Source organism: Telopea speciosissima, chromosome 4 (assembly GCF_018873765.1).
Source record: "Telopea speciosissima isolate NSW1024214 ecotype Mountain lineage chromosome 4, Tspe_v1, whole genome shotgun sequence".
NCBI lineage: Eukaryota > Viridiplantae > Streptophyta > Magnoliopsida > Proteales > Proteaceae > Telopea > Telopea speciosissima.
This window is the reverse complement of record NC_057919.1, coordinates 16,800,417-16,827,690: the sequence shown is the minus strand read 5'-3', so window position 1 is coordinate 16,827,690 and position 27,274 is coordinate 16,800,417. Positions and strand designations below refer to the sequence as shown.

Below are 27,274 nucleotides of genomic sequence, written 5' to 3'. Positions count from 1 at the left end.
TGGAGGAACCTGTCATGTGATCAGTAGCACCGGAGTCTATAATCCAAGGAGTGGAAACTACTGATGTACAATGACCAGCAATGGAAATACCTGTATGGGCAAAGAAGGAACCTGAATTGGCAGCAGATGTAGTAGGGGCAACGGATGTGTTTGATAGACGCCGGAGAGCTTGAAGTTCTTCCTAGGAGAAACCAATGTCAGTAGTGGGAGCTGGAGCTACACTTTCAGTGTGATTGACTTTGTTTTTAGACTTAGCACAACCACGTTTGGCCTCAAAATCAGCAGGCTTCCCATGTAGTTTCCAACACTGAGCCTTAGTGTGATATGGAAAGTGGAAGGCATCAACGTCAGCAGTAGTAGTAGGCTGAAACCGAGCTTAGTGATCCAATTGCTGCCATAAACACTTGAGGGCAACATAATATTTAGTGACAGTCATCTCCTTTTGAGTAGTGTTTTGAAGTGTCTTCCTGATTTCGTAAACCTGAGCACCACTTCCTGAACGACCATAAGTTCCCTTGACCGCAGTCCATATCTGAGTAGCAGTGTCAAGGAGAAGATACTGACTAGAGAGGTTAGTGGTCATAGAGTTCAGAACAAAGGACATCACCATTGCATCATTGGCAGCCCATTTAGTACGAGCAGCATTTTCTTCAATAGGCTGTTTGGTGGTGCCAGTAAGATGGCCAGTGAGTTCCCTACCAGCCACAGTCAAGGATAATGATCTGGCCCAAATTAAGTAGTTCGTACCATCAAGCTTAATGGCAGCAGCATAGGGAAGAAAATCAGTCCTAGTCTGGTCTCCTCCAGCAGTAGCAGTAGTCATCTTTGAGTCACCCATAATTCAGCCAGGCAGAAATCGATCCACTAAATAGGGAAAAATTCAGATCTTCAAAAACTGCAGTGTTTATGGCTGAAAAACAGGTCGAATGTAGCAGTATAATAAGGGAATTGTCCCTAAAAAAAACTCCTCAAAAGACAGCCCAAAAAGCCAAGATCGATAAGGTGTCAGGGTTTTAGAAAAACCCTGACAGTTGAGATCGATATAGGAAGAGAGGGGCTGGAACTTGAGATCTTCAATGTGTGATGATGCAGCTTTGATAGATGCTGTTCAGTACCCTGCCAGTAGTGCTCCAAGATGAACAATCAACCTTCCAAGCTAATAGAATTGATTTTCCAGAAAATAGGAGCAGTCTTCAAATATCGCAGAGAGTAATTGTAAACAGCATTGGAATGAATGCTTGAGTGATTAGAATCGATCACCCAAGCCCCTTTATTTATAGTAACTTGAAGTAAACTGATCAAAGTACAAATAGGAATAATAACACCTCGCATCCTAGTCCTACTAGGAATTCCTAATACAACTAGGAATGCCGAATAGGAATCACGAGGATAAAACAATAAAAATAAAATAAAAGAAAAGAATCCAATCTGACTAGTACTACTCCTAACATGACTAGGACTAATCCTAATCAGCTAGGACTAATAGGACTAATCCCAATCAAACTAGGACTGCTTACCCCAATCGGGTAAGCAGCCTATTTCAACACTCCCCCTCAAGTTGGAGCAAAGATGTCGATCATGCCCAAGTTGACTAGATTGGGATGAAACAATTTTCTAGCCAATCCCTTGGTGAAGATATCAGCAAGTTGATCCGCATATGTCACAAAGGGAATACAAATCAGCCCAGCTTCTAACTTCTCTTTGATGAAATGCCTATCCACCTCAACATGCTTGGTACGATCATGCTGTACTGGGTTGTGTGCTATGCTGATGGCAGCCTTGTTGTCACAGTACAACATCATAGGAAGATGAATAGGAACACCAAGATCTTGTAGCAAACCTTTAAGCCATAGTAACTCACAAATACCTTGTGTCATAGCTCGAAACTCAGCTTCGGCACTAGAACGAGTAACCACATTTTGCTTCTTGCTACGCCATATGACAAGATTTCCACCTACAAAGGAGCAATACCCAGAAATAGACTTCCGATCAGCAGAACCAGCCCAATCAGCATCAGTGTATGTTTCTATCCGTAGATGACCATGCGTAGACAAAAGAATTCCTTTTCCAGGAGCTAACTTCAAATAGTGCAAGATACGAAGAACAACCTCCATGTGAGAAGAGTAGGGATCATGCATAAACTGGCTCACAGTACTCACGGCGACAGCAATGTCAGGACGCGTGTGTGAAAGATAAATCAGCTTCCCTACAAGTCTTTGGTACCGGCCTTTATCAACAGGCTCACCCTCTTTCTCCTTGAGTCGAACAGTAGGGTCCATAGGAGTATCTGAAGGATGACAACCTAGTAACCCGGTCTCAGCCAATAAGTCTAGGACATACTTCCTTTGGGAGAGAAAAATGCCTTTAGAAGATCTGGCTACTTCAATCCCAAGAAAGTATCGTAGTTTTCCTAGATCTTTAATCTCAAATTCTTGTCCAAGGAAGGCCTTCAACCGTCTGATCTCATCACCATCATTGCCAGTAACCACTATATCATCAACGTAGACTATAAGAACAGTGAGTTTTTTATCAACCCTCTTTATAAAGAGTGTGTGATCAGCATTACTCTGCTTATAGCCCACAGAAATCATGGCCTTGTGGAACCGGCCAAACCATGCTCGAGGTGACTGCTTCAGCCCATAAAGTGCGCGCTTCATCGTATATTTTTCCTTGGTTTCTCGTACAAGAGAACCCTGGTGGAATGTCCATATACACCTCCTCATCCATGTTCCATTTAGGAAGGCATTTTTACATCTAGTTGCCGCAAATCCCATCCAAGGTTGATCGCACAAGATAATAACACACGAACAAGATTTAACTTTGCAACAGTGCAAAAGTTTCCTGGTAATCAATGCCGTATGTCCGAGTGAACCCCTTGGCCACGAGTCGTGCTTTATACCTATCCACAGTGCCATCTACCTTCTGTTTCACTACAAACACCCATTTACATCCAACGGTTTTCTTCCCAAGTGGAAGAACCACAAGCTCCCATGTGTTATTTTTCTTCAAGGCGTCCATTTCTTCCATCATAGCTGCCTTCCACTTTCCGTCTGATAAAGCTTCTTGCCAATTGTTAGGAATACGAACAGAAGAAAGAGAGGAAATAAAGGCACGAAAGGATGGGGAAAGGGAATCATAAGAAACAACATGAGATATGGGATGCTGAGTGCAAGTTCTGACACCTTTGCGAAGAGCAATAGGTAAGTCAGGATCATTACCAGGTGGAGAGGCAGGTTCTGGATCCGGGTTCGGCAATTGGATGGGTACTGGAGCAATAGTTGATTGAACCTGCTTATGTTTCCTTGCATAGGTCTTCACATTACTGGCATCAATCCTCCTTTGAAATTCACTAATAGTCCTTTGGATAGGAGTCTGGACCGGGGTAGATTGCTCCCCTTGAATAGAAATGGTCTCCCCCTGTGTAGGAACCTCTACCCCTGCCTCAGGGGGAGTACTAGGGGCAGGCCGAACTGGTTCAGACTCATGGTAAACAGACTGAAGTGGAGGTGGAGAGTCAATAGTTAGCACATCTTCATTAACACTCTCCCCCTAAAGAGGTGGGGACATATAATATGGAACATGTTCATGAAAGACAACATCCATGCTGACAAAAGTCCTGCGGGATGGAGGGTAGTAACATTTGTACCCCTTTTGGGTAGCAGAATAGCCTAAGAAAATGCAGCGGAGGCTACGTGGGTCAAGTTTACCAGGGAACCTTGTATCCCTAGCATAACAAACGCATCCAAACACATTAGGTGGGACTATAAAGGAAAAAAAGCCAAGTAATAGCTCAATAGGGGCTTTTGAAAGAAGAACCCGATTGGGCAGCCTATTAATTAAATAGGCTGCAGTAAGGATAGCATCCCCCCAATAAAGGGAAGGGACAGTGCGAGCAAACATAGAGGCCTAGCCACCTCCGTGAGGTGGCGGTTTTTTCTCTCGGCCACACCATTTTGGGTGGAGTGTCGACACACGGTCTCGATGGAGGATTCCATGTGCGAAAGAAGGTATTTTTGGAACCGACCTTCCATATACTCTTTTCCTATTGTTACTCCTCAAAATTTGAAAAGTGGCATTAAACTGGGTCTTAATCATTTGATGAAAGTGTTGAAAACATAAAAAAACTTCACTCTTTGTGTGCATAAGGTAAACCCAAGTGAACCTAGAATAGCAGTCAATGAAAGTGACATACCACCGATGGCCAGTCGGGGAAGCTTTCCTACTAGGCCCCCACACATCAGATGAACAATATGAAATAAGGAAGAGGATCGTTTATTAGAAATAGGATAAGTTGAACGCGTCTGCTTTAGCCAAGACACAAGGCTCACAAAAAATCTTCCTTATTACGATCTTTAACTAATGCTGGAAATAAATTTGATAAAGTATCTAAGGGGGATGGCCTAGTCTAGAGTGCCATTTATGTAAATCGAAGAGAAAGATGCCAAGGCAAAGCCGAGTAGGATCGCCATCAAGCGGTTACAATCCGCCATGCACTTTACCCGATCCAATCGTCTTCCCCGAGTCCAGTTCCTGAAAAACACAGTGAGTGGGAAAAAAGGTCACTTTACAATTTAGGGATTTAGTGATACTGCTAATGGAAAGAAGGTTAGTTGTAAATTTGGGAATATGCAACACAGATGACAGTGTAAGGGAAGGAGAACAACCAATGGATCCTTTCCCTGAGATGGAGGAGAGGGACCCATCAGCAATTTTGACTTTATCCTTACCAGAGGCAGGAGAATATGTATTAAAAAGGCTAGAAGAACTTGTCATGTGATCAGTAGCACCGGAGTCAATGATCCATGGAGTGGATACTACTGATGCACAATGACCAGAAAAGAAATACCTGTGCGGCAAAGAAGGAACCTGAATTGGCAGCAGACATAGTAGAGGCAAGTGGATGTGTTCAACATACGACGCAAAGCCTGGAGTTCTTCCCGGGAGAAACCAATGTCGCAGATGGCGATTGGAGCTACACTTTCGAGATGATTGGCTTTGTTTTTAGACTTAGCACGACCACGTTTGGCCTCAAAATCGGCTGGCTTTCCATATAATTTCCAACACTGAGCCTTAGTGTGATATGGTTTGTGACAATGCTCACACTTAATAGGCTCTTTGGTAGTAGAAGCAGCACCACTGTCAGAAGAAGCAACAAGAGTGGGGCCAGTAGTCTGTAAGGCTGATCTCTCAACTTTGGGAGTAATCATCATGGCAGCCCGTCGTGTCTCTTCACTGTGAACATAAGAAAAAGTCTCCTCTAAAGTGGGGAAAGGAACCCGTCCAAGGACTTGCACCCTAATAGGATCATAGTCATCATTGAGGCCAGCCAGGAAATCATAGACACGGAATTGGTCTACATAGGTGTGGTAGGCAGTAATATCAGCAGTAGTAGTAGGCTGAAACCGAGCATAGTGATCCAATTGCTGCCATAAACATTTGAGGGCAGCATAGTATTTGGTGACAGACATCTCCTTCTGAGTAGTGGTTTGGAGTGTCTTCCTGATTTCATAAACCAGAGCACCACTTCCTGAACGACCATAAGTGCCCTTGACAGCTGTCCATATCTGTGTAGCAGTGTCAAGGAGAAGATACTGACTAGAGAGGTCAGTGGTCATAGAGTTCAGAACAAAGGACATTACCATTGCATCATTGGCAGCCCATTTAGTACGAGCAACACCTTCTTCAGTACGTTGTTTGGTGGTGCCAGTGAGGTGGCCAGTGAGTCCCCTACCAGCCACTGTTAGGGATAATGATCTGGCCCAAATAAAGTAGTTTGTACCATCAAGCTTAATGGCAGCAGCATAGGGAAGAAAATCAGACCTAGTTTGATCTCCTCCAGAAGTAGCAGTAGTCATCTCTGAGTCACCCATGATTCAGCCAGACAGAAAAATCAGATCTGTAAAAAAACTGATTCGAATGGGTTTTTAATTTGCAGAGTTTTCAGCCGTCAGAATGGGCTGAAACCTTGGTCGAGTTCCCTACTAATACCAGGGAAGATAACCTTCAAAAATTAGCTCTTTCTGATGAGCCAATAAAAAACCCTAAATTTTGACAAATTAAGAAGAAGCTTGATTGCAGAAAAACTGATTGCAGGAAATTGCAGAAAAGTGCAGCACTGTATCTCAAACACTTCTGCAGTCTTCAACTAAGGGCTGGTGTAGACCAATAGAAGCAGGGAACAATCTCCATAAAAAAAGAAATCAAACTTCAGGTGTAAGAAGAGCTCAATCTCCAGGGATGGAATAAGCCTGCCGGCAGATTTAGGTCACACCAGCTGTTCTTCGATCTTCAATGAGGTGACATTGAGGGCAGCAACTAAAATTGCATAAGATCACCTCACAGTTGCTGCCCTGATGTGGAGAAGGAGGCCGAGAGTGGTGGAGAGAAGAAAAAAAGGAAAAAAAAGAGAAAGAAGAGAGAGGAGAGAACCTGAAATCGAGAGAAGCTGTTTCCTAGATCAGATTAGTCTTTGATACCATGTAAACAGCATTGGAATGAATGCTTGAGTGATTAGAATCGATCACCCAAGCCCCTTTATTTATAGTAACTTGAAGTAAATTGATCAAAGTACAAATAGGAATAATAACACCTCAGTCCTAGTCCTACTAGGAATTCCTAATACAACTAGGAATGCCAGAATAGGACTCAGCTGAGGATAAAACAATAAAAATAAAATAAAAGAAAAGAATCCAATCTGACTAGTACTACTCCTAACATGACTAGGACTAATCCTAATCAGCTAGGACTAATAGGACTAATCCCAATCAAACTAGGACTGCTTACCTGATTGCCTATTTCAACAGTAATACAGCAGCTATCGCATTCTTTAATTAGGGCATATACTGTGAGGTTGGATGGAGGGCAGCACTAGATCATAATGGGATCACCTCATTAGTGCTGCCCTTGAAGAATGGAGAGAACCAAGAAGAGGGGAAGGAGAGAAGGATGAAGAAATCGATGGAGAAGGTGAAAGAGAAGAACGATGGAGGGGGGAAGGTTTTGAAAACCCTAGATCAGAGAAGATAGCTCTGATACCATGTTAACAAAACCAGAAACTGAGGAATGCTCGAATGATCCATTGTGATCAGCCAAGCCTATTATTTATAACTCTAAAAATTACATCCACATGACAAGTATACCCCTGCCATAGCCGACATAGCTAGGCAGTACATAAGAAACTTAAAAATATAAAAATAAACAATAAAAAGATCAGAATACCCCCCACGGTATTCTGGTTTACCTTATTCAACAGGTTGCATACGGGATTAGTTGTTTTAGTTCCATACTTGGTTTTATTTTGGTGTTTTTGTTCATAAATTGAACTGGTTCAACCAATGGTTCAATTTAAGTGGTTTTAGTAGTTTTCTTGTAAGTATTTAAGTTGGGCCGGATTAGGACTCTATTTTGAGTCTCTTTCAGTTTCCTAGTCAATTTAAATTACCTAATAGGTTAAGGATTGGGTTAGGCCTTTCCTTTTTAGTGTAGGAGTATTTTTGAGTCTTTTATATAAGGTTGTAAGGGGGGGAACATTGAACACGAATTTTGATATTAATGAAAGCTTTTGCTGCTCTTCTTCTACATTGAAGATTTTTGTCTTGTGTTTGATCAACTCTGGTGGGATCGGTGTTTGATCCGATTGACACCTTCCGATGTGAAGCCCAGGTGGTTCTTTTGAAGCTCTCTTTCAAGTTCTTTGAAGATCTCTTTTAATTTTCAAAATCAAGACTCAAGAATTATTCAAGATCCTCTAACCAACTGAGCCTGCCCTTGCAACCACAGTAAGTTAGAATCATCCCATCAATACCAATTCTTCTCCTAATCCTCCAGACCACCCTAAAACCTTAATTTTCCCACCCATCTCCCAAAATCCTTAACAAACCATTCAGCTAACAACATCTTCATATAATTGGATCGAGTATTCTCTTGCCCAATTGGAATACTCGAACCAAGATGTTTTCCCATTTCCCCATTCAAACAACAACAGCCCTCCATCATTGAACAACATTCCCATAACCTAATTCTGTCCAGACCAAACCAGCCAGCAAAACTCTCCACACCTGCCCCTATAGCATTCGATCCAAATCCTAACCCTAATTTCACCAAAAACCCTATTTTGACCTAGCCAATTCACCTGTTGATAACAGATCCTGGTTTTCTGGCTCCTAGTTGGTCTCCTTCCAATCTAGGACTACATTAGAATTACTCCTGCATCACCCAACTTGTTGGATTTGGAGTCCAAGCTTGCTGGAGTGGTGGATTACACAATCAATTGCAGGCATGGTTTTTGCTTCTACCGCCAGGTATGATTTCAGTGATGGAATATTAACTCAGCTATTTGTTTGGGTGGTTAGAGTTGCATTCAAGAAGGTATCCTGTTAGGAGTCATGGCATCAAATTTTACTTCGATTGGACTCCATATGAAGGAGTTCTTACTTATGGAACAGAACCAGGTGTCCGCTGGTTGCCCTGGTCAAGAGGTTGAAGGCAACCTCCACGTTATTAGTTGGCTCTATTGTCATATTGTCATTAATGCCCCTAGAACTGTTAGTTTATTTCATTGATTCCTATCCTTGTCGTTAGTTCCAGAAATACCCATAAATAATTGTTCCCAATTCAATCCTAACTCTGTTTCTTCTTCCCAAAGAAACCCTAAACTATTGGGAATAATTACAGAACTGCCATTACCTTTTATTATTGGACTGTTTAGCACTTGGGTGGGCCTATAGTGATCCGGAATTAGGGTTTTTGAACCCATGGTCGCATGAATGGGTCCTGGACAGATGTGCTAGTATACCCCATCAATTCCTTAGTGAACTTGCCTGGTTACTCAATTAACTTTAAAATTATAGCAAGATAATGAAAACTAGGGAAGAGGTTTACTGGGTGGGCTAGCTGCCATTGGTATGGGATATTAAATCCCGTTATCCATTGAAGTCCTTTCTTGGTTAGGAAGGAGGAGGAGGAGAATTGTGTAATTAAATCGGGTGGCTTTAAAGGTGTCGATAAGTGTTACCTCTCTGGGTGGCAGAAACCTTTTACCTTAATATTAAGATAATTTTTTGTTATCTCAACTCTTAACTGATTTTTCTGAGCTACTTGAACGTGTTCGGTTATAAATAGTCCGGGATTGGCCAATGACCAGGCCTACTCTCTGCCAATTTAAGGATTAGACGTGAGGTCTAAAGGTAGAAATTGTTTTAGGGATGATAACCACATGTTGTATGACATACAAGGGAGAAAATGTTTATTGCCTATGATGGAGTTAGGGGTGCTATGTCAGCCACATGAACAATGAAGAGTTATTAAACAGGGAAGTTAAATGATTCTGACATGACCGAGAAACCAAAGTTGAGGCTAGTGAATCGTCACAAACACCTCGAGGACAGGGTTCTCTAATTACTAGATGACTAGAAACCTAAGTGGAGAGAACTGTGTGTAATTTATGCTTCTAAGTTTTTTATTCCAACTTGCCCTGTTGATTTTGTAACTCTTTCTCTACCTTTATTTTCATTATAATCATTATTTTGTACCCGATCTAGTAGTGATTATGAAAGTGGATGCAGGTATACTACACACAGTTGTGTTTCATAGAGCTTTAGGTCTTGTACGGCCCAGGGATATTGATTCCGAACTTTTTGACATTACTTATGTAAGTATTTCTTAATTTTTTGAAGTGAAATATATGTTAGCTTTGGAGCAATCCAATAATTTCTAGGATATATTCATGTTTAGTTGCTCAAAGAAGTTGGATTTCTTTGCTTTCTTTGGAATGAAAAAGTCGATCATTGGGTCCATGTAGACATCTTTTTGTGAGTGTATTTTCGTTAAATGGAAATTGGGGCCTATGCTGTCATCACCTCTAGAGTGGGAGAATAACATTTTCCTGAAACATGCATGTAGAAATTAGTGAATGGCTTGATTGATCAATGAGATCAGTCAAGCTCTCTATTTATAATAATAATAATAAAAGAGATTACAAAGGGAAACACTGTGCACGACACTGTTCACGTGAACAGTGTCACAGCCCAAATATAACTCTAATTCTAACTAGTTAAATAGAGCTAGAATAGAACTAGGAAAGGGAAAATAACTAAAATAGAAATAACACCCCATGGGTCGATCTTATATCATGGATCGACCCATGTCACACGTAATACCCAAATACCCATATTCCAACAATGCATTATGACTGCCATTAGATGTCTGCATGGTTTTCACTGCCGCATGTGATTCAAAAATCATTGCATTACTTCTGCAGCTGAGACATTACCTTCTCACTGCCGGATGGGTTGGGTGCACTGATTAAGATGATGTGTAGAAACTCTGAATTTTCTGCACTTTGCTTTCTTATTCCTGAATTATTCCGAAAGAGAACCAATCATATGCTTAAATGGCTTTGTGCGATGCAGGTCATACTAATATTACAATTCAAAAATAATTATGGACCACACATTCTATTTGAACAGTGTATGTGCCTACCCGCTCATGATGCAGATCAGATCAATAGATCTGCAGTGGTGATTTTTCTTTTAAGAGAGGAAAGAGACTACTAACACCGCAAGGATAGTGAATAAAAGGAATCACAAGTATATGGGGAAGGGAGAGAGGAGAGAGAAACATGTGGAAGAGAGCGAGATCTCAATCTCACTTCTACCAAACACAAACTTTTATTCCATCATCAAATCGTGGGGGAGGCTATTAGGCCTTTACTTTGCTTTATAGTATTGAAAACAAAAATAAAAAGTAACTAAAAAGACTCCGAAGCCTCCCCATCGATTGGGAGGAGGTGTCATTCCTAAATTGACTCAATCAATAAAGGAACTTACCCAGCTAAAAAGAAAAAAGGGAACCTCGTCTTGCATGGGCTAAGATGGAGTTCCCTCACTAACTAGGAAACTAACACCTTGACAATAACAAAACTTTAAAATAAAGAATCTACTAATAACCCATGGTTGGGCTGAAGCTTAGGTTCCTAATTTTGGGAAACTTCTAACCGCAAGCCATAAAAGACCTTCATTTGGTCCCTCGATTGTGTGCAGATAAGATTCCTAAACTCTTGAAATCCTTGGAGCTGAAAGCTTAAAAAAAACTACCCAAGTAACTCCACAATTTCTGGTTCCCAAGTAAACCAGAACTGAACCATATATTCCAAATATGAATAAAAAAATGATCCAATCTTGATCCAACTCAACCAATCCCACCAAACCAATTTGGTCCTGCTTTTGCTCATTAGAATTTGTTGCTGCTGCCAATAAGTTAAAAGTCAAAATAGAAACAAAGAGACCTGGCATTTTGCTATGACGCGTTAAATATTGTGTTGCAGTACACCATCAGAAACACATAGACGCTTGCTGTTGGAGGACAGCAAGCAAACATTGAAATCACTGTTTATTTAAAGCTGAGAAATAAAAACTTGAATATAATACTGACAGAATTGTTGTATCCTCTTTTGGATGGCCTTCTGATGTACCATATATACTATATATAATTTAAGGGCAAGAGATCTCTACTTGGTCGGATGGTCTCTACACAAGCGTATGGGCCAATGGGTGAGCATGCATAGGTATCTACCCAGGGGGCAGAGGCGTTATCTCATGGTGCCCTGTGAGAGGGCGTAGGAAACACCACCAAGTAGAGATCTTTTTTCCCATAATTTAATATGCATTTTCTTGTGTTGACCAGTACCTTTCTTATTTCATGTTTCACTCAACCCTTCTTATTGTCTAGGTTCAATGTGGAGATGCTGAACTCGAAAAGAAGATTGAGGATAAAATAGACCAGTTCATTGGTTGGGTGGAAAAGCACCCAAATAAGAAAAGTCAGGTAGGTGGTCGGCTGATGGCTTTCAATTGTCAGGTATTGTGGAGTCTGCATGATTTGTATTACTTAGAATTTCTATTTTGGATTGATGACTTTTTCTTTTGTTCTGTTTTGGGTTATTTTCTGCCGCCCTCTGGTTGAATTTCTATTTCTTCTCTTGATATCATATGTTTGATGATATCCCTTTATCTTAACGTACTTAAGAAAGGAAATTTGAACAGCTGCTGTTTTTAAAGTCAAATGATATTGAATTGATTATGAAGACATCAAGTATTGTAGGACTAAGAAGATACTACATTTACTCATAATTCTTTCTATATTTTCCTATTTTCCTTCATGAACTTTAGTCACCATTCATGTCCATTATGATGAAGGATGGCCGGTTGGTATGGGGATGTATTTCAATGGTGTAAGGCTTAAGTAGATTTTGGGGTGCTTTGTTGGTAGTCGATGGTTGTGTATAGGGTGGTGGATTGAAGGGTGGTTTGGTTGTCAAGTTTGTTGGGACCTTGATGGGTTTATACAAGCCTAAGGATTTGGTTCAGAAACTTAGTTTAAAAAATCAGAACCAAACCTCAGAACAGTATCCAAAACAGTAATGGTCACCTGATATCAGACCTTGAGAACTCAGGAGTTCAAGTAGTAAAAGGATTTTAATAATCTGATGTAAAGATCAGATTTTGGAACCATATGTATGATCAAAACAGAATCCGGTTGCTAGATTTGAACTCAGATTTTAAATAACTAGATGCCTTCAATAGGAAACAGAAAAACCAGAAACTAGAGGATGAAAAGAACTGAGCAGAAAACCAGAAAATACTGAGTTACTGACATGATTGGATGAGGGATAGGTTGAAGAAGAAGGATAGAAAAGTAGATTGATATAAACCAATCATCTCACCTGGAACTAGACTGACCATCCCATCAGCCAGCTTCTGCATCACACCAAGGATTGCATTGCATGTCACAGAACTATTCTGAATCCCATAAAACATGGAAGTAGAAAAGCCAAATTTTATGCAACATAAAATTGTGGCGGACCTCGGCGCAACGGTAAGGTTGCTCCATTGCGACCTAGTGGTCGCAGGTTCAAGTCAGGAAACAGCATATCCGCGAAGTGGGGGTAAGCTATGTACGTTATGACCCTCCCAGACCCTGCACTGGAGGGAGCCTCGTGCACTGGGTACGCTTTTTTTTTTTTTATAATAAAATCGTGGGGAGACTCTAGGCCTGTACAGCTTTATATAGGAACTAACAGAGTAGTTGCATACTGGCCATAGGATAATGTAATAGCCTATAGGAAACATTCCCTTAAAAGATAATGAAATACACACTAATAAAACAAATTGGAATAGAACTCCTAAACTGTAAAACAGTAGAGGAGTTCTATTTCAATTAAAACTCTCATCCTGATGAATAATGCAGTACCAAAATTGTTTTGGTTGTATTGGGTTGGGTTGAACCAAGTTTGGACCAGTTTGTAGTTCATCTTTGGATCTTATGGTTCAGTTATGGTTTATTAAAGGAACCAAAAATCATGGAGTTATTTGGGGATTTCGGTTCCAAGGATTCCTAGATTCTAGGAATCTTATTATACTCAACTTGTGGGGCACGAGGGGATTTTATCTACTGCCTTGTGCGGGGAGATTTTTAGTCTCCTTAAAAACAGCTTGTGGGACTCAAAATTAGGAACCATATCAACATATATCTCATGGGGTCCTGTTGGGTTAATTTTATTTGTTATTTCCTTCTTAATCAAGTGGTTGAGTCATTTAAGGAAACTCCCCAAAGCACTGGTCGTTGGATCATTTTCCTTGTCATTTTGGGTTGTCTTTTATTTATTATAAAGTGTCCTAGTTAATTGTAACTCCTCCAAGAAGGCTGGTTGATGGGAGGAGGTTTCCTTTATAGTTTTAGTTTGTTTGTTTGTTCTATTATTATTATTTTATTCCTGAAAAATTATGATCAAGTCCAAATACGGTTGTATAAATATGTAAGGCTTAATAGCCCATCACCACAAGTTGAATGAATGGAATAGGATTTGGTTGGCTTTTTCTCTCTCCTCTCTCCCCATCGTTTTCCTCTCTTCTCTTTCTTTTCTCCTCTCCCTTCCCCCCCTTAATCTCTTCTTTCCCACCATGAGCAGATGTCCCCTTTCCCGATCTGCATCAGCTTGGTATCAGAGCCAAACCTGGCTATATAATGCAAACTCGACCTCAAACCAGGAAAACCAGCGGGAAATCGATTGCAGTAGGATCAATACAATAAAAGGAACAAAACTGAAACTCTTTTTTTTTTTTTTATTGCTAATTTTCTTCTTCATGCTTCGATCTACATCAACTCTCCCCATCTTAAAAAAAAAACTCGACCTCTAGTTTGGTAGAGATGCCAAATCTGACTTGCATGATGGATCTTCAGTTGGAAGTAGAATGCAACAACCGTAGATCATGTCTACCACCTCTCCGTAGCTCTGATACCAAATAATTCAAACTCGACCTCGAACTAGGGAAACCAACGGGAGATCGATTGCAGCAGGATCAATACAATAAAAGGAACAAAACTGAAGCTCTTTTTTTTATTGCTAATTTTTTTCTTCGTTCTTTATCTACATCATCGTAGATACCATGAATCCTACTCTTTTGTTTCCTATCTGCTAACAGATTCAACTTATGCAAGAAAACGTGTGAAAGGGTGAAGTGAATCTCGGAGAGACTCGACGACAAGGCAAGGAATTTATGAACCAATCGCTGCCACATCCGATTGTATGGAATCTTCCTTTGACAAACTGATCTCAGTTGTTGAACAATGAGTAGAAGAGAAAAAAGATGAGCCACCGATGATGGACGACAAGGTGGGTCCACTGATTGTCGAAGATCAACTTGTGGAGGATCATCAAGTGGTTCCAATTGATTTCAAATCTTCCTTCGACAAACTGATCTCATTTGTTTAACAATGGATAGGAGAGAAAGAAGATGAGCAGCAGATGATGGACAATGAGGTGTGTCCACTGATCGTCGAAGATCTGTATGTGGAGGATCATAAAGTGGTTCCAATTGATTTCGTGCTTCCAAGATCTTCGACAATGAACTTCTTGTTGCTGATTTCGTACCGTTGGATCATGGTCAGATCGTTGATTTTGTTGGGGCAAGAAGGATGGATGCTGACAGCTGATTGTGCATTGAAGATTCTCCCGTTCTACAAGACTTTAGGAGATTTCTAGTCCTTAAAAAAAGTGTGTGAGACTAAAATTAGGAACCATATCAACATATGTAGTTCCGTTTTCAGCTTTACCTTTTCAATGAAGGCTTGTGAGACCATATTGACACAACTACCACTGCCCACAATTACCTGTCATTTTCGGACCACTGACTATACATGTGTAGAAAATACAGTGTAAGGGCCAATCATTGCCTTTGGTTTCAGAAATTATGATGCGACTAACCACGTGAGCCTCATATGTATCATCACCCTCATTGTCTTTATCATCATAGAGCACATCATCATTCCCATCAGGTGGGTGTGGCTCAAAGAACTCCGTAACATGCTTGCATCATTTACTTCGACTGTTGCTACGACAACATTGCTACTTTTTGGTCTCATGGGGCAGATTTTTGCAAAGTGTCTATATTTATTACAATTGTAGCACTTAGTGTCACTGCTGTTGCTTATAGGACCTTTACCTTTATCTGCAAGGGGTGGTAGACTGTTGGCCCGAAGGTCTATTAGTTGCAGGTGGTCTTCGCCTCGGTTCTCCCTGGCTTGAGAATTAAATCTTCTAGCTGGAGTTCTCAGATTCTGTTTGGCTCTCAAAGCTTTTGGAAGCAATCTTGGACAACATAGTCATCGTGGACATTCAGTTCCTTGCGAATATCTCTTTGTATAGATAGATGAGTTGTGTGTCATCTTCCTCAATTCCTGTACGTGAAACAAGTTAATAAATTGTTAGCATTTTATTTAATAAAAACTGATCTGCATATGCTTCAACTGATAAGCTACCTTACCCGAAGAGTGTTGAACTTATCATGTAGGCGAGCTCTGTAAATCTAGGGAAGATACTTGGTCTTCAACTCTTCTTTCATCTCTCCCCATGTGGTGAATATCGTGACATGTTCTCGTAGCCTATTCCCATAATTCTTCCACCACTCTTTGGCTGATCTTTTTAGTTTGATCCATGCGACCCTGATTTCATGTCCTCTGTCAGGGTAAACCCATCAAAGTAATCATCTAGACAAGCAAGCCAGTCATAGGATACGTGGGGTTCGAGTTTTCTGTTGTACTCTTTTAACATGAGTTTTACTTCCTGGGTGTCATCATTAGTTTTCCTATTATTCCATTCTCAAATATGCTGCACAAGGTATCCTTGAAAGAGGGCTGCTTCATAAAAACTCTCTTGGGTCTGTCTAAACTCTCATGGTATTATTGGCAGTGGAATTAGTAGGCAATTCTTCATCCATTCTGTGATTTTCAGGGATATCAGGTGAAGGGAATTGATTAGGATAAGCACGTCCTTGTTCTATGGCATCAAGTCTTTCAGACATCTTTTGGATGTTCTCAGCCAATCAGTTGATAGATTCCAACAAACTAGCCATATCAGAAGGTCTTGGCTCTCTGGTAGTGCTGCAGTACCATGCCCTTGATTTAACTTCTAAGCAGGTCCATGTCATGCATATATTTAGGCCCACAGGTTCAGCCAGTTTTCTGGCCAACTATCCATCGAGCAGCACAGCTTAAAGGAAGATATTTCTTCAGATTTAGTGGGTCCCATGGCGAGTTGCGTGGAGAAGAACTGAAGAAGATTCTTTCCAGATTTGTGGGCCCCATTCTGGTCCTAGCATGGAGGAGTTTTAAGGGAAGGTTGCTGCCTTTACATGGAGAGGGATATTAGAAGATTTGGTGATCCTTTACAGCTATGGCTGGCTTAGAGGAGTGATTGCTGAGATTTTTTTCAAGACATTATTTACTTTATATTTTCCTTTTCTAATTCATGTAACCACAATAGTTAGATTTAGTTGAAAGTAGGAGTTTTGATTTTTATTTGGTTTCTATTTTGTATAATGGGAGGGTCTATTTTCCCATCGGTTTGTAATTGTCTTCCTTTAAAATAAATAAAAGGGAGGGCTGTACTTCAGCCCCAACCCAACGATTTTTTGTATGAAAGAAATGGTTGTTAACCATGAGTGATGTGAGAGACATTAGAGTAGGAGAGAGTCCTATGTGAGGTGAGATGCCTAGGGGAGAGTGAGAGACTTGAATTATTCTATCCTATCCCTATCTTCTTCTTCATTTCTTCTCTTTCATATCCGTTACTCTTAGTTGCTATTTTCTACCTGGGTTTTCTGGATATCAAGTTCTATGGAGGTTTCTTCTCATCCATCCAGTAGAGTACTTCCAGGTTTTGGTATGTTAACGTCCTGGTCAGAAACTACCTTCACGTCTAATTTTGAGTCATCTACTTGCTATTTTGGGATCCAATTTTATTCCTGGTTTTTAAGTCTTCAGTTTTCTGCCGACAGTATTGATTTGTCTTGCTGTTTTCTCACTGTGGTTGGTTATTTCATGATTATACCTTTTATCAGACCTGAGGTTATATAAATGGCACAAATCCTAATTTATTAGCTTGGGCTGTCACCTACTGTTCTGTAGCTGGGATACATGTTAAAACCTTCTGTTTGTCAGTACCTTGATCCTTACTGTAGGTTGGGACATCAGTACCCTACTACATTAGCTAGCCTTTGCTTTGATACCACTTGATGGATGTCTAGAAGCCTAAGGATTAGGTTCAGAAACTATAATCTGAAGTAGAAACAGAATTCCAGAATCTGGGACCTATATAATGGTAAGATTCAGAGTTATAGAGGAATCCTAGCTGGATTAGGATTGTTCTAGAACTATGAACCAATAACAGAATATGGATTGAAATCAGAACAGTAAACGAGCGCAATAAAATTTAGCAACTGCAGTAGCAGAACTCAGATTCAGCAACAGAACAGTATTTAGGTTTTAAAAGTTGAGAACAGTAACCAAAACAGTAACCATAACCTGATATCAAACCTTAAGAACTCAAGAGTTCAAAAAAGGATTCTTATGATATGATGTAAAGTCAGATTTTGGAACCAATATGTATGATCAAAAAAGAATTTGGTGGCTAGATTTGAAGTCAGATTTGAAAAAAACTAGATGCCTTCAATAGGAAGCAGAAAAACCGGCAACTAGAAGGTGAAAAGAACTGAGCAGAAAATCAGAAAATAGTGACCTGATTTGATGATGGATTGGTTGAAGGAGGATAGAGAAGTAGATTGGAATGAACCAAGCATCTCATCTGGAACTAGACTGACATCCCATCAGCCAACCTCAGCATCACATCAAGGATTGCACTGCATCTCACAGCATTATTCTGAATCCCAAAGACAATGGAGACCGAAAAGCCAAACTTTATTCAACAGAAAATCGTGGGAGGCTCTAGGCCTGTACAGCTCTTTATAGGAACTACTGGGATGATAGTTGCATACTGGACCACTGGTCATAGGATAATGTAATAACCAATAGGAAACATTCCCTTAAAATATAATAAAAAACACTAAGAAAACAAACTGGAATAGAACTTCTAAACCATAAAACAGTAGGAGAGTTCTATTTCAATTAGAATTCTTATCCGAAGTAGGAGGAAGAGTTCTATTCAAACCATAGTTGTCAAGGCGTTCAGGCATCCTTTGCTAGAAGGGTGCCGCCTAGGCACGTTGTTGGTGTTGCCTTTACTTCTAGGCCCCTTCCAATGCGTTGGATCGCCTGGACGCGACAACTATGATTCAGACAAGATTCTACCCAAAGACCTTAAAAAGTGGCTGAGAATTAAAACTAAGAAAATAAGCCAGAAAATAATGATATAAAACAATCCCAACTTAGCCTCACTACCTGATCCTTTTAGGTGAACCAGAACTTGATCCTCAAGCCTGTATACTGGTCCAAAAGTGACTGAAATCAGAACCTCGAGTTATGGTTCTGTAATGTTTGTTGAGAAAGGGAAGTAAAAGTTTCATGCATCATATATTATCAGATAGTATAGAAATTGGCTCTAAGTTTCATGCTTAATGTACTATCAGATAGTATAGAAATTGGCTCATTAGAAGGATCAAATTGAGCACATTCCTGGGTTTTTAGAAGGATGGATAAATTATCATGATACATCGAAATTCCTCTTTGTTTCTGTTAAGAAAGTGTATTGGACCCATTGTACCGTGGGAGTACAAAGGGATATGGGTGCCACGATATTGTGGTCTATTTCACCTTGCATGTTCTTGTGTTGGTCACCTTTTGGTTTGGTTTCTTATTAGTATAGTTTCCTTATTAGTTTAGGATACTATTTTACTTGTTAGAGTCGTATAGGTCATTGGTTTCCTTTTCTATTGTGATTATCTGGAGATTATATATATTGATTGGAGGAGGACTTGTAGAGTACGATTCTGTGGATTCTAGCAGTTTCGGTTCTTCTTCCTTTTGATTGCTGGTTGTTAGTATTTGATACCGTTACATGGTATCAGAGCACTAATACCTGGTGATCTCTCTTCTTTTGATCACTGTTTTGATAGTCCATTACAGGACTGTTCTATTCTCTGGTTGCAGCAGCCTGTGCTGCCTATCTGCAAGGTATTGCCCTAGCTTATGATGATATAAAGAACAACTAGGGTCTTCTTCTACCACTACTTTGATTTTCATGAAGGTTTTTGGATCTGGAAGTCAGTGTTACTCCAATTAATGGCTGCTGTTCCAGATTCTGGAAAATTTCTCTTCAAGTTTTGAGGTGACCTTTACTTCCTACTCTACCAGTTGATGTTACTATTTTTTTGAAGGCTGATTGTGCCTGCCTGGAGGGAGACTCGATTCAAAATTTTCTCTGTTTTGGTGGCTTGATCGATTGCTTCTGGTTTTCTCCATATACACATGTGGATGCTCTGTTTTTAGTGCCTTTTTCGGACCTACAGTTGGCCTCACAGTTTCTGATCTGGTTACTTGTTCAGCCTGCTCTTTTGGGGTTTCTTTCCCCCTCCGGGTACTAGCTTTGATCACCATATCAGCCCCTTCTACCCTGCTGTTTGTGAGTTCTGCAGAATCAACCATACTGCTGCCGCAAGTGCTCTGTTTTGGGTTTTTTCTTCTGCTACTTTGGTATTATCTGCTGCCGGCTATTGTATCTCCTCCATATCAGTTCTATAACCTTTTTTTATTCAAGATGTCTGAAACTAAGCTTCCCTCTGATATGGTGCACATTCAGATTACCACCATCAAACTTAATGGTGTGTCTAACTATCTATGGGCCCAAGCTGTACATGCCTATATTCATGCAAAAGGGAAGATGAAGTGTATTACAAATGATCCTCCCTCTGTTGATCCTAAGGATCCTGCTTCTATTACCGCTCATGATGATTGGATGCGTGAGAACTCTACTATTAAAATTTGGTTGTGGAACAGTGCCATCCATTGCACGAGAGTTTCTCCCAGGAGAAAAATATTTCTCATACTTATGATTTATACGAGAGGATGTTCAACTTCAAACAGGGAGATAAATCATTGAATGAGTACTTCGGTGCATATAAAGGTAGCATTGAAGAACTCCAAATACATCAGCCCCTTACCACTAATCTGGAGCAGTTGAAACAAAACGGAGCTAAGTTCCATGTGGCTAAATTTTTTGGCTGGACTTCACCCTGATTATCAGTTTGTTAAAGGCCAACTCCTTACTGGGGAAGAAGGTACCTTCTCTCAACGAGGTCTTCTCTCGTTTTCATCGCTTGGTTACACCGTCTAGGCTTGATTCTTCTCCTTCTTCTAAGGACAGTTAAGCCTTCATTGCTGGCAGTGGTCGTGGTTCATCCACTTCCAGAAGAGGCTGTGGTAATTGTTGTGGTCGTGGTCATGACCCTAGTAGCTGTGGTTCAAATGGACAGCCCACTTACAAGTCCTCATGTCAGTTTACTTATTGTGGTAAGCTAAACCATACTATTGACAGTTGGCACATGTTGGGCCAAACATGGTGTCCGGACTGGGCTAATGAGTTGGTCAATACTGCAACTACCGAGCCTTCTACTGAGCATGTTCCTTCTGGACACCACACTTTTGCATCTACATCAGTAGCTTCTTCCACCGGTGCTGTGTCACGAGATGACTATAATCAGATCCTTCAATGACTTCAACAGCTTGAGTCTGCATCCACTTGCACTTCTACTGCTACTTTAGCCCACATGGTAACTCTGCCTTTCTTACCTATACTTCGTTTCCTTCATGGATTATTGATTCTGGTGCTTCCAGCCATATGACTGGTAAGTCACTTATTTTCTTCTCTTTCCCAAAATACTGATTCTTCTGTTATTCTTGCTGATGGTTCCTTTACTAAAGTAACTGGTCATGGTGTGGTCTCTCCCACCTCCTCCATGAATCTGTCTTCTGTCCTTTATGTTCCCAAATTGCCATTAAACCTTCTCTCTATTAATCAGCTTACTAGATCTCTTAATTGTTCTGTTACATTTTCCCCTTCTTATGTGTTTTTCAGGACCTTCAGACCAGAAGGACGAGTGGTGGAGGACTTGAGCGATCTGGCTTATATTATTTGGATGGCACTGGTCCGTCTACTGCTGCTACTACAACTCTCGTGGATCTCCTCTTCATTGGCATTACCTACTTGGTCATCCCTCTTTATCCAAGCTTCAGTTGATGGTTCCAAGTTGTCGCTCCCTTTCTTGTATTGATTGTGAAGCATGTGAACTTGGGAATCATCATCGCTCTTCGTTCCCTGCTCGTAATGTGCCTCGTAGTTCTTCATTATTTTTCGTTAGTTCATTTGGATATCTGGGGACCCTGTCGCGTCAGTAATATATTAGGATTTTCTTATTTTGTCAGTTTTGTAGATGATCATTCTCGCTTGACTTGGGTCTATTTGTTAAAGGCTCACAATTTCTTTCTGTGTTTACCAATTTTTACAAGGAAATAACACTCAGTTTGATGCTTTTATTAAAATCTTTCGATCAGACAATACACTATCTTAACAGTTTCTTTTGGAATTCAACGTTGCTCTTGTATTACTGATTTCATTTTTTCATTTGATGATGACACGGATTACTAAGTTGTGATGTGTGGCTTACTGACTCTCTCTTCCTTGCAAAATCAGTCTTTGGCACTTTATTTCTTTGATATTTCCATTTCTCATAAAAAAATATTTAAACTGGGATTGATGATGCAGATTTGCCTATCTTTCTATGAGGTGAAAAATAAGCAGGCTACTTGGTTCAGCAACAAAATTGAACGCTTGTATTGGGAACAATGGTATATCAATTTGAATGTAGCACAACACCCAAAAGCACACTCCAGCAAGTCTCATCACTCCAAACTGGTAGTAGATCCAGGAGGTAAAATTTCCATCTTGATATATATAATTCATTTGATATCTGTCAATGTAGACTTATTTTAAGGCAGTTTACAATTGATTTTTCTGTCTGAGTGATCCCAGAAAGTACATCAGATGAGAGAAGTGTTCGCCGAGCAACCCTTGAAGCAGCTCTCCGTGAGGTCTTGTTTCAGATCATTAAATTTGTCAATGAAAAAAGAGATCACATCCCCCCTGTACCACCAAATAATGAGGGTGTCTCATTTCCTTATGAAATCACAATTCCAAGGTTGGCCTATGCTCTTTTTCTCATCTTCTTGTGGCTTATCTTACTTTGATTTTAGCTCTATCTATCTTTCCCTGTTATTTATTTATGCATTTTAATGTTTAACTGTATTTTCCATTTTAGAGTTTTTCTTGTCTGAAATTATTTGAGACTCCTTCATTTTATTTCGTAGTAAATACAGCTTATTTTGAGTGATCTCTGTCGCAGTAGTGGATAGCGTTTATATATTCCAAGAATTTTATGTTAAGAAGATTGCTTTATACTGTCTTCTCGAATATCAACAGTAAAAACAGTTAGGAACTGGTGTGTGCTGTACATGGCGAAAAATAAAAACTCAGTTAAGCTTTACAAGGAAATACCGCAAAGCAATACACCACACAAAAGCAATAACTAGGACAGATGACAAACCAAAAAATAAACATCCTCCTCTGCCTTATATACACCTATGAAGGAAGCTCTCCTATACTTAATTGAAACAAATAACCTGAGCAACCTGTACTGGGTAATTACTGCAATAAGTACACCCTAATTTCCTGAAGTATCAAGAAGTTTTCTTGGTTTTGGCTATTGGCAAGAGGGGGTATTCTTTATGGAAGCGAGTACTTACTTTACCCTGTACAGCATGGTGCCTAGAAGCCATAAATCTTCCAACGTTGTTTATACTTGCAGAATCAATAGAGTGTGATAATATATCATGTTCTTCAGTGAAATTATTGCCCAATATTATAACCTCTACGTTTGGGGTAGAATGTTTGATGCCTTGGAATGCATTTATAGCATTACCAAATATCCCTTCTGTGTTTTTTCGTGTTTGGAAAGAAATGAATATGGAACATTTGAAGAAGGATCAGACTTGGTCAAAGATTTGCAGATCAGAACTTGGTGTTGGTCAGTCCTTGCCGATTCCGAGTTAATTCGGTTAATACAGATGATATTTGCACGACTTATGAGGGGATGTTCGGGAGATTGGTGGTATCAGGCAGTATCAGCTGCATCAGTCCTTGCTGATCCCAAGTTAACTAGGCCAATTCGGCCTTATGATACTGGTCCCTCAATTTATAAACTTGGTCTCTAAAGTATATCAGTGATGTGGGATGTGTTTTACTTCATTGAGTCTTGGGTCCCAAAGAGTTAAAGTTATCTGCCTCAGTTGTGGTCTGGGTGGACTTCAAAAGTTCGAGGATGATATGATGGTCCATAGGATGTTGTAAAGTTCTGTGAAGGAAACTCCATTCCCACTATTTGTAAAGAAACCAAAACAGAAAATTGAAGTTATATTCAGCAGCAACTTTTATTTCCCATCATCATCAATCCCACCTCCCCAAATAATGCTCCTGGCTTAAATGAATATCCACATATTTTTTCATCTTTGTATAAAAACCATTTCACACTTTTCTTTTTGACCAAATGTGCTTAAACAAATTAGAAATAATCAATGACAATAAACTAAAACCATCAGTTCTAAGAATTTGCATTCCTTGTTCCTTGTGGTTTTGGCATATGAAACCGTTGGATATATTTTGTGGAATAACTAACTATCTATTGGTACCAATGTATCAAAGGGTTGAGGGTCTTATTCATTTTGTTTGATAATTCAGGTAATGGTTTGAGAATGTTAGAACTTAAAAAAAATAAAATAAATTTTGGGTTTCCCCTCTTTCCCTCACTCTCCCCCTTTTCCTTTAGACTGGTTGGATTTTACCTCTGTTAGTTCTCATTTTCTCTTCCTTCTGTTTTAATTCCAAATAGAGAAAGTTGCTTTATCTGTATTTTTCTCCGATTTCTCCAAACCACAATGCAGTAGAGTATCAGGTGTATTCTCTTTGTTTTTCCTTTTTTTTTTTTTCTCCGTGTTAAAAGTAAAGAATGACCACATGGATTGGACTTTAGATGTATCTGTATTCCTCGCAGTGGTGGAGCCAAGAACTTTTTCTTTTTTTTAGGCGATCCAAGGTATTGGAGGGGGCTTAGATGCAAGGCGGCACCAACAAGGCAATGCCTTGATAACTTTGTTAAATAGATTGATTGTTTATTCCTATGAACCCATTTCAAGTCTGGTACAAATTCGTGTTGGGTTGGTGCTTATTGTTAATGGTAGTCTGGATCGTGAAATGTATCCCCTGCCCATGTGGATGCTGACGTGGCCAATCTTTCCATTAGATAGAAGATTTTTCCTTGGCTTATCAATGGGATCTTTATCCTCTCAGGTTCCCCGCCCGGTACAGTTCGTCCGGTTCCTCTCATAGGGGGCGGAAATGATGACCTTACCCCCTGCCCGAACACAATGCCCGGGTGGGGTCCACCCCTCTTTTATTTGGGGCACTAGGGAACTATAGCAGGCAGAGAACCTGAGAGGATAATTTTCCATTATCATTGCCAATTTCTTGGCTGCCTTCTCAACCGAATGGTAGGGATGTAAACGGATCGGATTCGGCTCGGATAGTGCTATATCTGCATCCGCATCCGATTAGCTTTCGGACGGATTCGGATAGTGCTAAACGGATATGGATACGGATTGGATATTTTATCTATTTACATGTAAATATAGCTTTTCGGATAGCTATAGCCTATCTGTATCCGTATCCATTTAGCTTTCGGACGGATTCGGATAGTGCTAAACAGATACAGACACGGATACGGAAACGGATTTTGGCTATTCGTTTACATCCCTACCAAATGGTCTGCTTTCTAGTGAATTTTCTGCCATTGTGTTCTCTACTATCCAATGGATGGATGCCTGATGCAGTAATTCTGAATAAACAGGGTACGATGTGGATCATCCGTCTGGCGTGCTACATTACTTTTTAATCATAAGTGATCCCACTACATCTCCATGGACTCATCCAAACTTAGGGTGGCCATGGCTCCCCAGCCCCCTGGCTCCACCCATGATTACTTAATGCACTTTAGGATCATTTTGTGGGTTCAGCATGGATGTTCATATTGAGTTTAGGAAGAGGAAATGGAGATTGGCAAGGCGAACAAAGGTGTCTTTTTGGAACAAAAAGTAGGACTCTATTATGTTTTTTTTTGGGATATATTCAGTAAGAGATTAGTTTTACAATTATATTGGAAGATTGAAATTTGAAGAGAATGAAATAAATTTTTAATCCGTTAATGTTTAACCATGTTGGACAGGTAGAAATGGTTCTATGTGAAATTTTGATTTTAAGAAATTCCAGGTACGAACTTGGGGTTTAGGAATAGTTCTGATTTAAAAAGCAACGAAAACTAATTATCTTATAGCCCTTTCTTGTGCCTTGAAATTAGAGTTTAGGAAATACATCTTTGGAGGAAACTGCTGGATGAAAATATCCCTGATAAATAAATTATTATTATTATGTTGCAATGACTTTGGTGCATTTTGTTTGCTGATTTTTTATTTATTTATTTTGGATCACATGTTTGCTGAGTTGGGTACCTGAGCTTTCTCGCCAAATTTCTCTTATGGTTTTGGCTTTTCAAACCAACTGATTTAAGAAGAATTATTCAGTCCTGTCATGTTGATTTCCTGAAATATTTTACCCATATTTGTTTCGTGATTGAATAATATGATGACTACATTGCCTGAAGCTCTAGATAGGAAATTGACTTTTATTATGCTGCTTTCAACAGTTCATCAGATTCTTCATTTGGAATGGACATGTTCAAGAGGATGCTCCAAACTGGACACCCAACCATGCTCAGTTGACCTTCTTAGATTGTCAATCAGATATGCATTACGACACATTGGACTCTGTAAATATTGTGCAGGAGGTTACCGAGATGGGTGAGTTGTGCCTTGGAAAAGGAGAAGAGGTTTGTATATACATTTTCTATATGGTGAGCCTTTTCCTTTTCTACTTTGTTTGCTGAAGAAAGGGTGGGGCCTTCACTGACTTTACCAAGATATGTATGTATCTTTTCGGAGATCCAGAATTTATTTAATGCAAAATTTTCACACCTGCTGTTGTTTGTGAAAGAGAAGGTTGTTTTGTTTGTGTGGGTGTGTGTATTTTGGAATCTTAGGAACAAGGGATATTGATGTTGATCAGCCACCCAACTTTTTTTGCCTTGCATACTCAAAACTTGTACCTGGTAACCTGAATAGACTGTGTGTGTGTGGTAAATGAAAAATATTAAGCAAAGAGAAAACTATGTACATCAGCTGTTCTGACTTTAAACTAGTAGCCTTACCTTCTGGTACTGAAGTTAATTGAGAATCCAACAGTACCTGCCAGGATTTCAAGTAGTGGAGTCGTAAAAGGCATCACAGATTAAGATTGGATGACTCATAGATGGCAGAGCCTGATAATCCAATGAAGACATATAGTACGAATGGCAAGGGACTCTTCTAAGAGAAGAGCCTCAACTAATTTTGGCTCATCTCAATGGCTTACCCCTACACTTGGAATCTTGGATGCGCTGCTGAGGCCTGGCCCACTCTGCCCCAAAACTGGTCTGATTTTTCTGTTGGTCCATCACTCATTCCCTTGTACGTGTCCTATATTACTCAAACTCTCTCATCTAAAACTTTTTTTTTAATTACTCCAGAAATTCAACCTTCAACTTCTCTTTCTCCCTTAATGCTTTAGATTCCTAAATTACCCCGGCTCTATTCATCTCTCCTCCCTTAAGTAACCATTACTGGGATTGATATACAAGAAGCCTCGGAAAAGAAATAAGGGAAAAAGAATTGTCAGGGAGCCAAGCCACACTCCCATGACTCCATGAGTCTTATCTATCTCCTCCCCATAAGAAAAGACACTTATGACCCTTTGTTTTAAGGAGGAGAGAGATATACACATGGGAGT

The 27,274-nt window shown here is 40.0% G+C and overlaps 1 protein-coding gene across 3 annotated transcripts in view; it reads left to right on the top strand.

The window, feature by feature from the left end:
- Positions 1-26,421, top strand: part of LOC122660388 (autophagy-related protein 101) — a 40,612-nt gene extending 14,191 nt beyond the window's left edge. Inside the window, exons 4-8 of one of the 3 annotated variants that reach the window (XM_043855680.1) lie at positions 9,564-9,649; positions 11,728-11,823; positions 22,052-22,217; positions 22,319-22,484; positions 26,094-26,421. In XM_043855680.1, the coding sequence (XP_043711615.1) occupies positions 9,564-9,649; positions 11,728-11,823; positions 22,052-22,217; positions 22,319-22,484; positions 26,094-26,172 (593 nt within the window). In that variant the 3' untranslated portion in view covers positions 26,173-26,421. Of the gene's footprint in view, positions 1-9,554; positions 9,650-11,727; positions 11,824-22,051; positions 22,218-22,318; positions 22,485-26,093 lie in introns of all 3 variants that reach the window. The other 2 variants (XM_043855679.1, XM_043855682.1) reach the window with 2 other exon arrangements.
- The last annotated feature ends 853 nt before the right edge of the window (positions 26,422-27,274 follow it).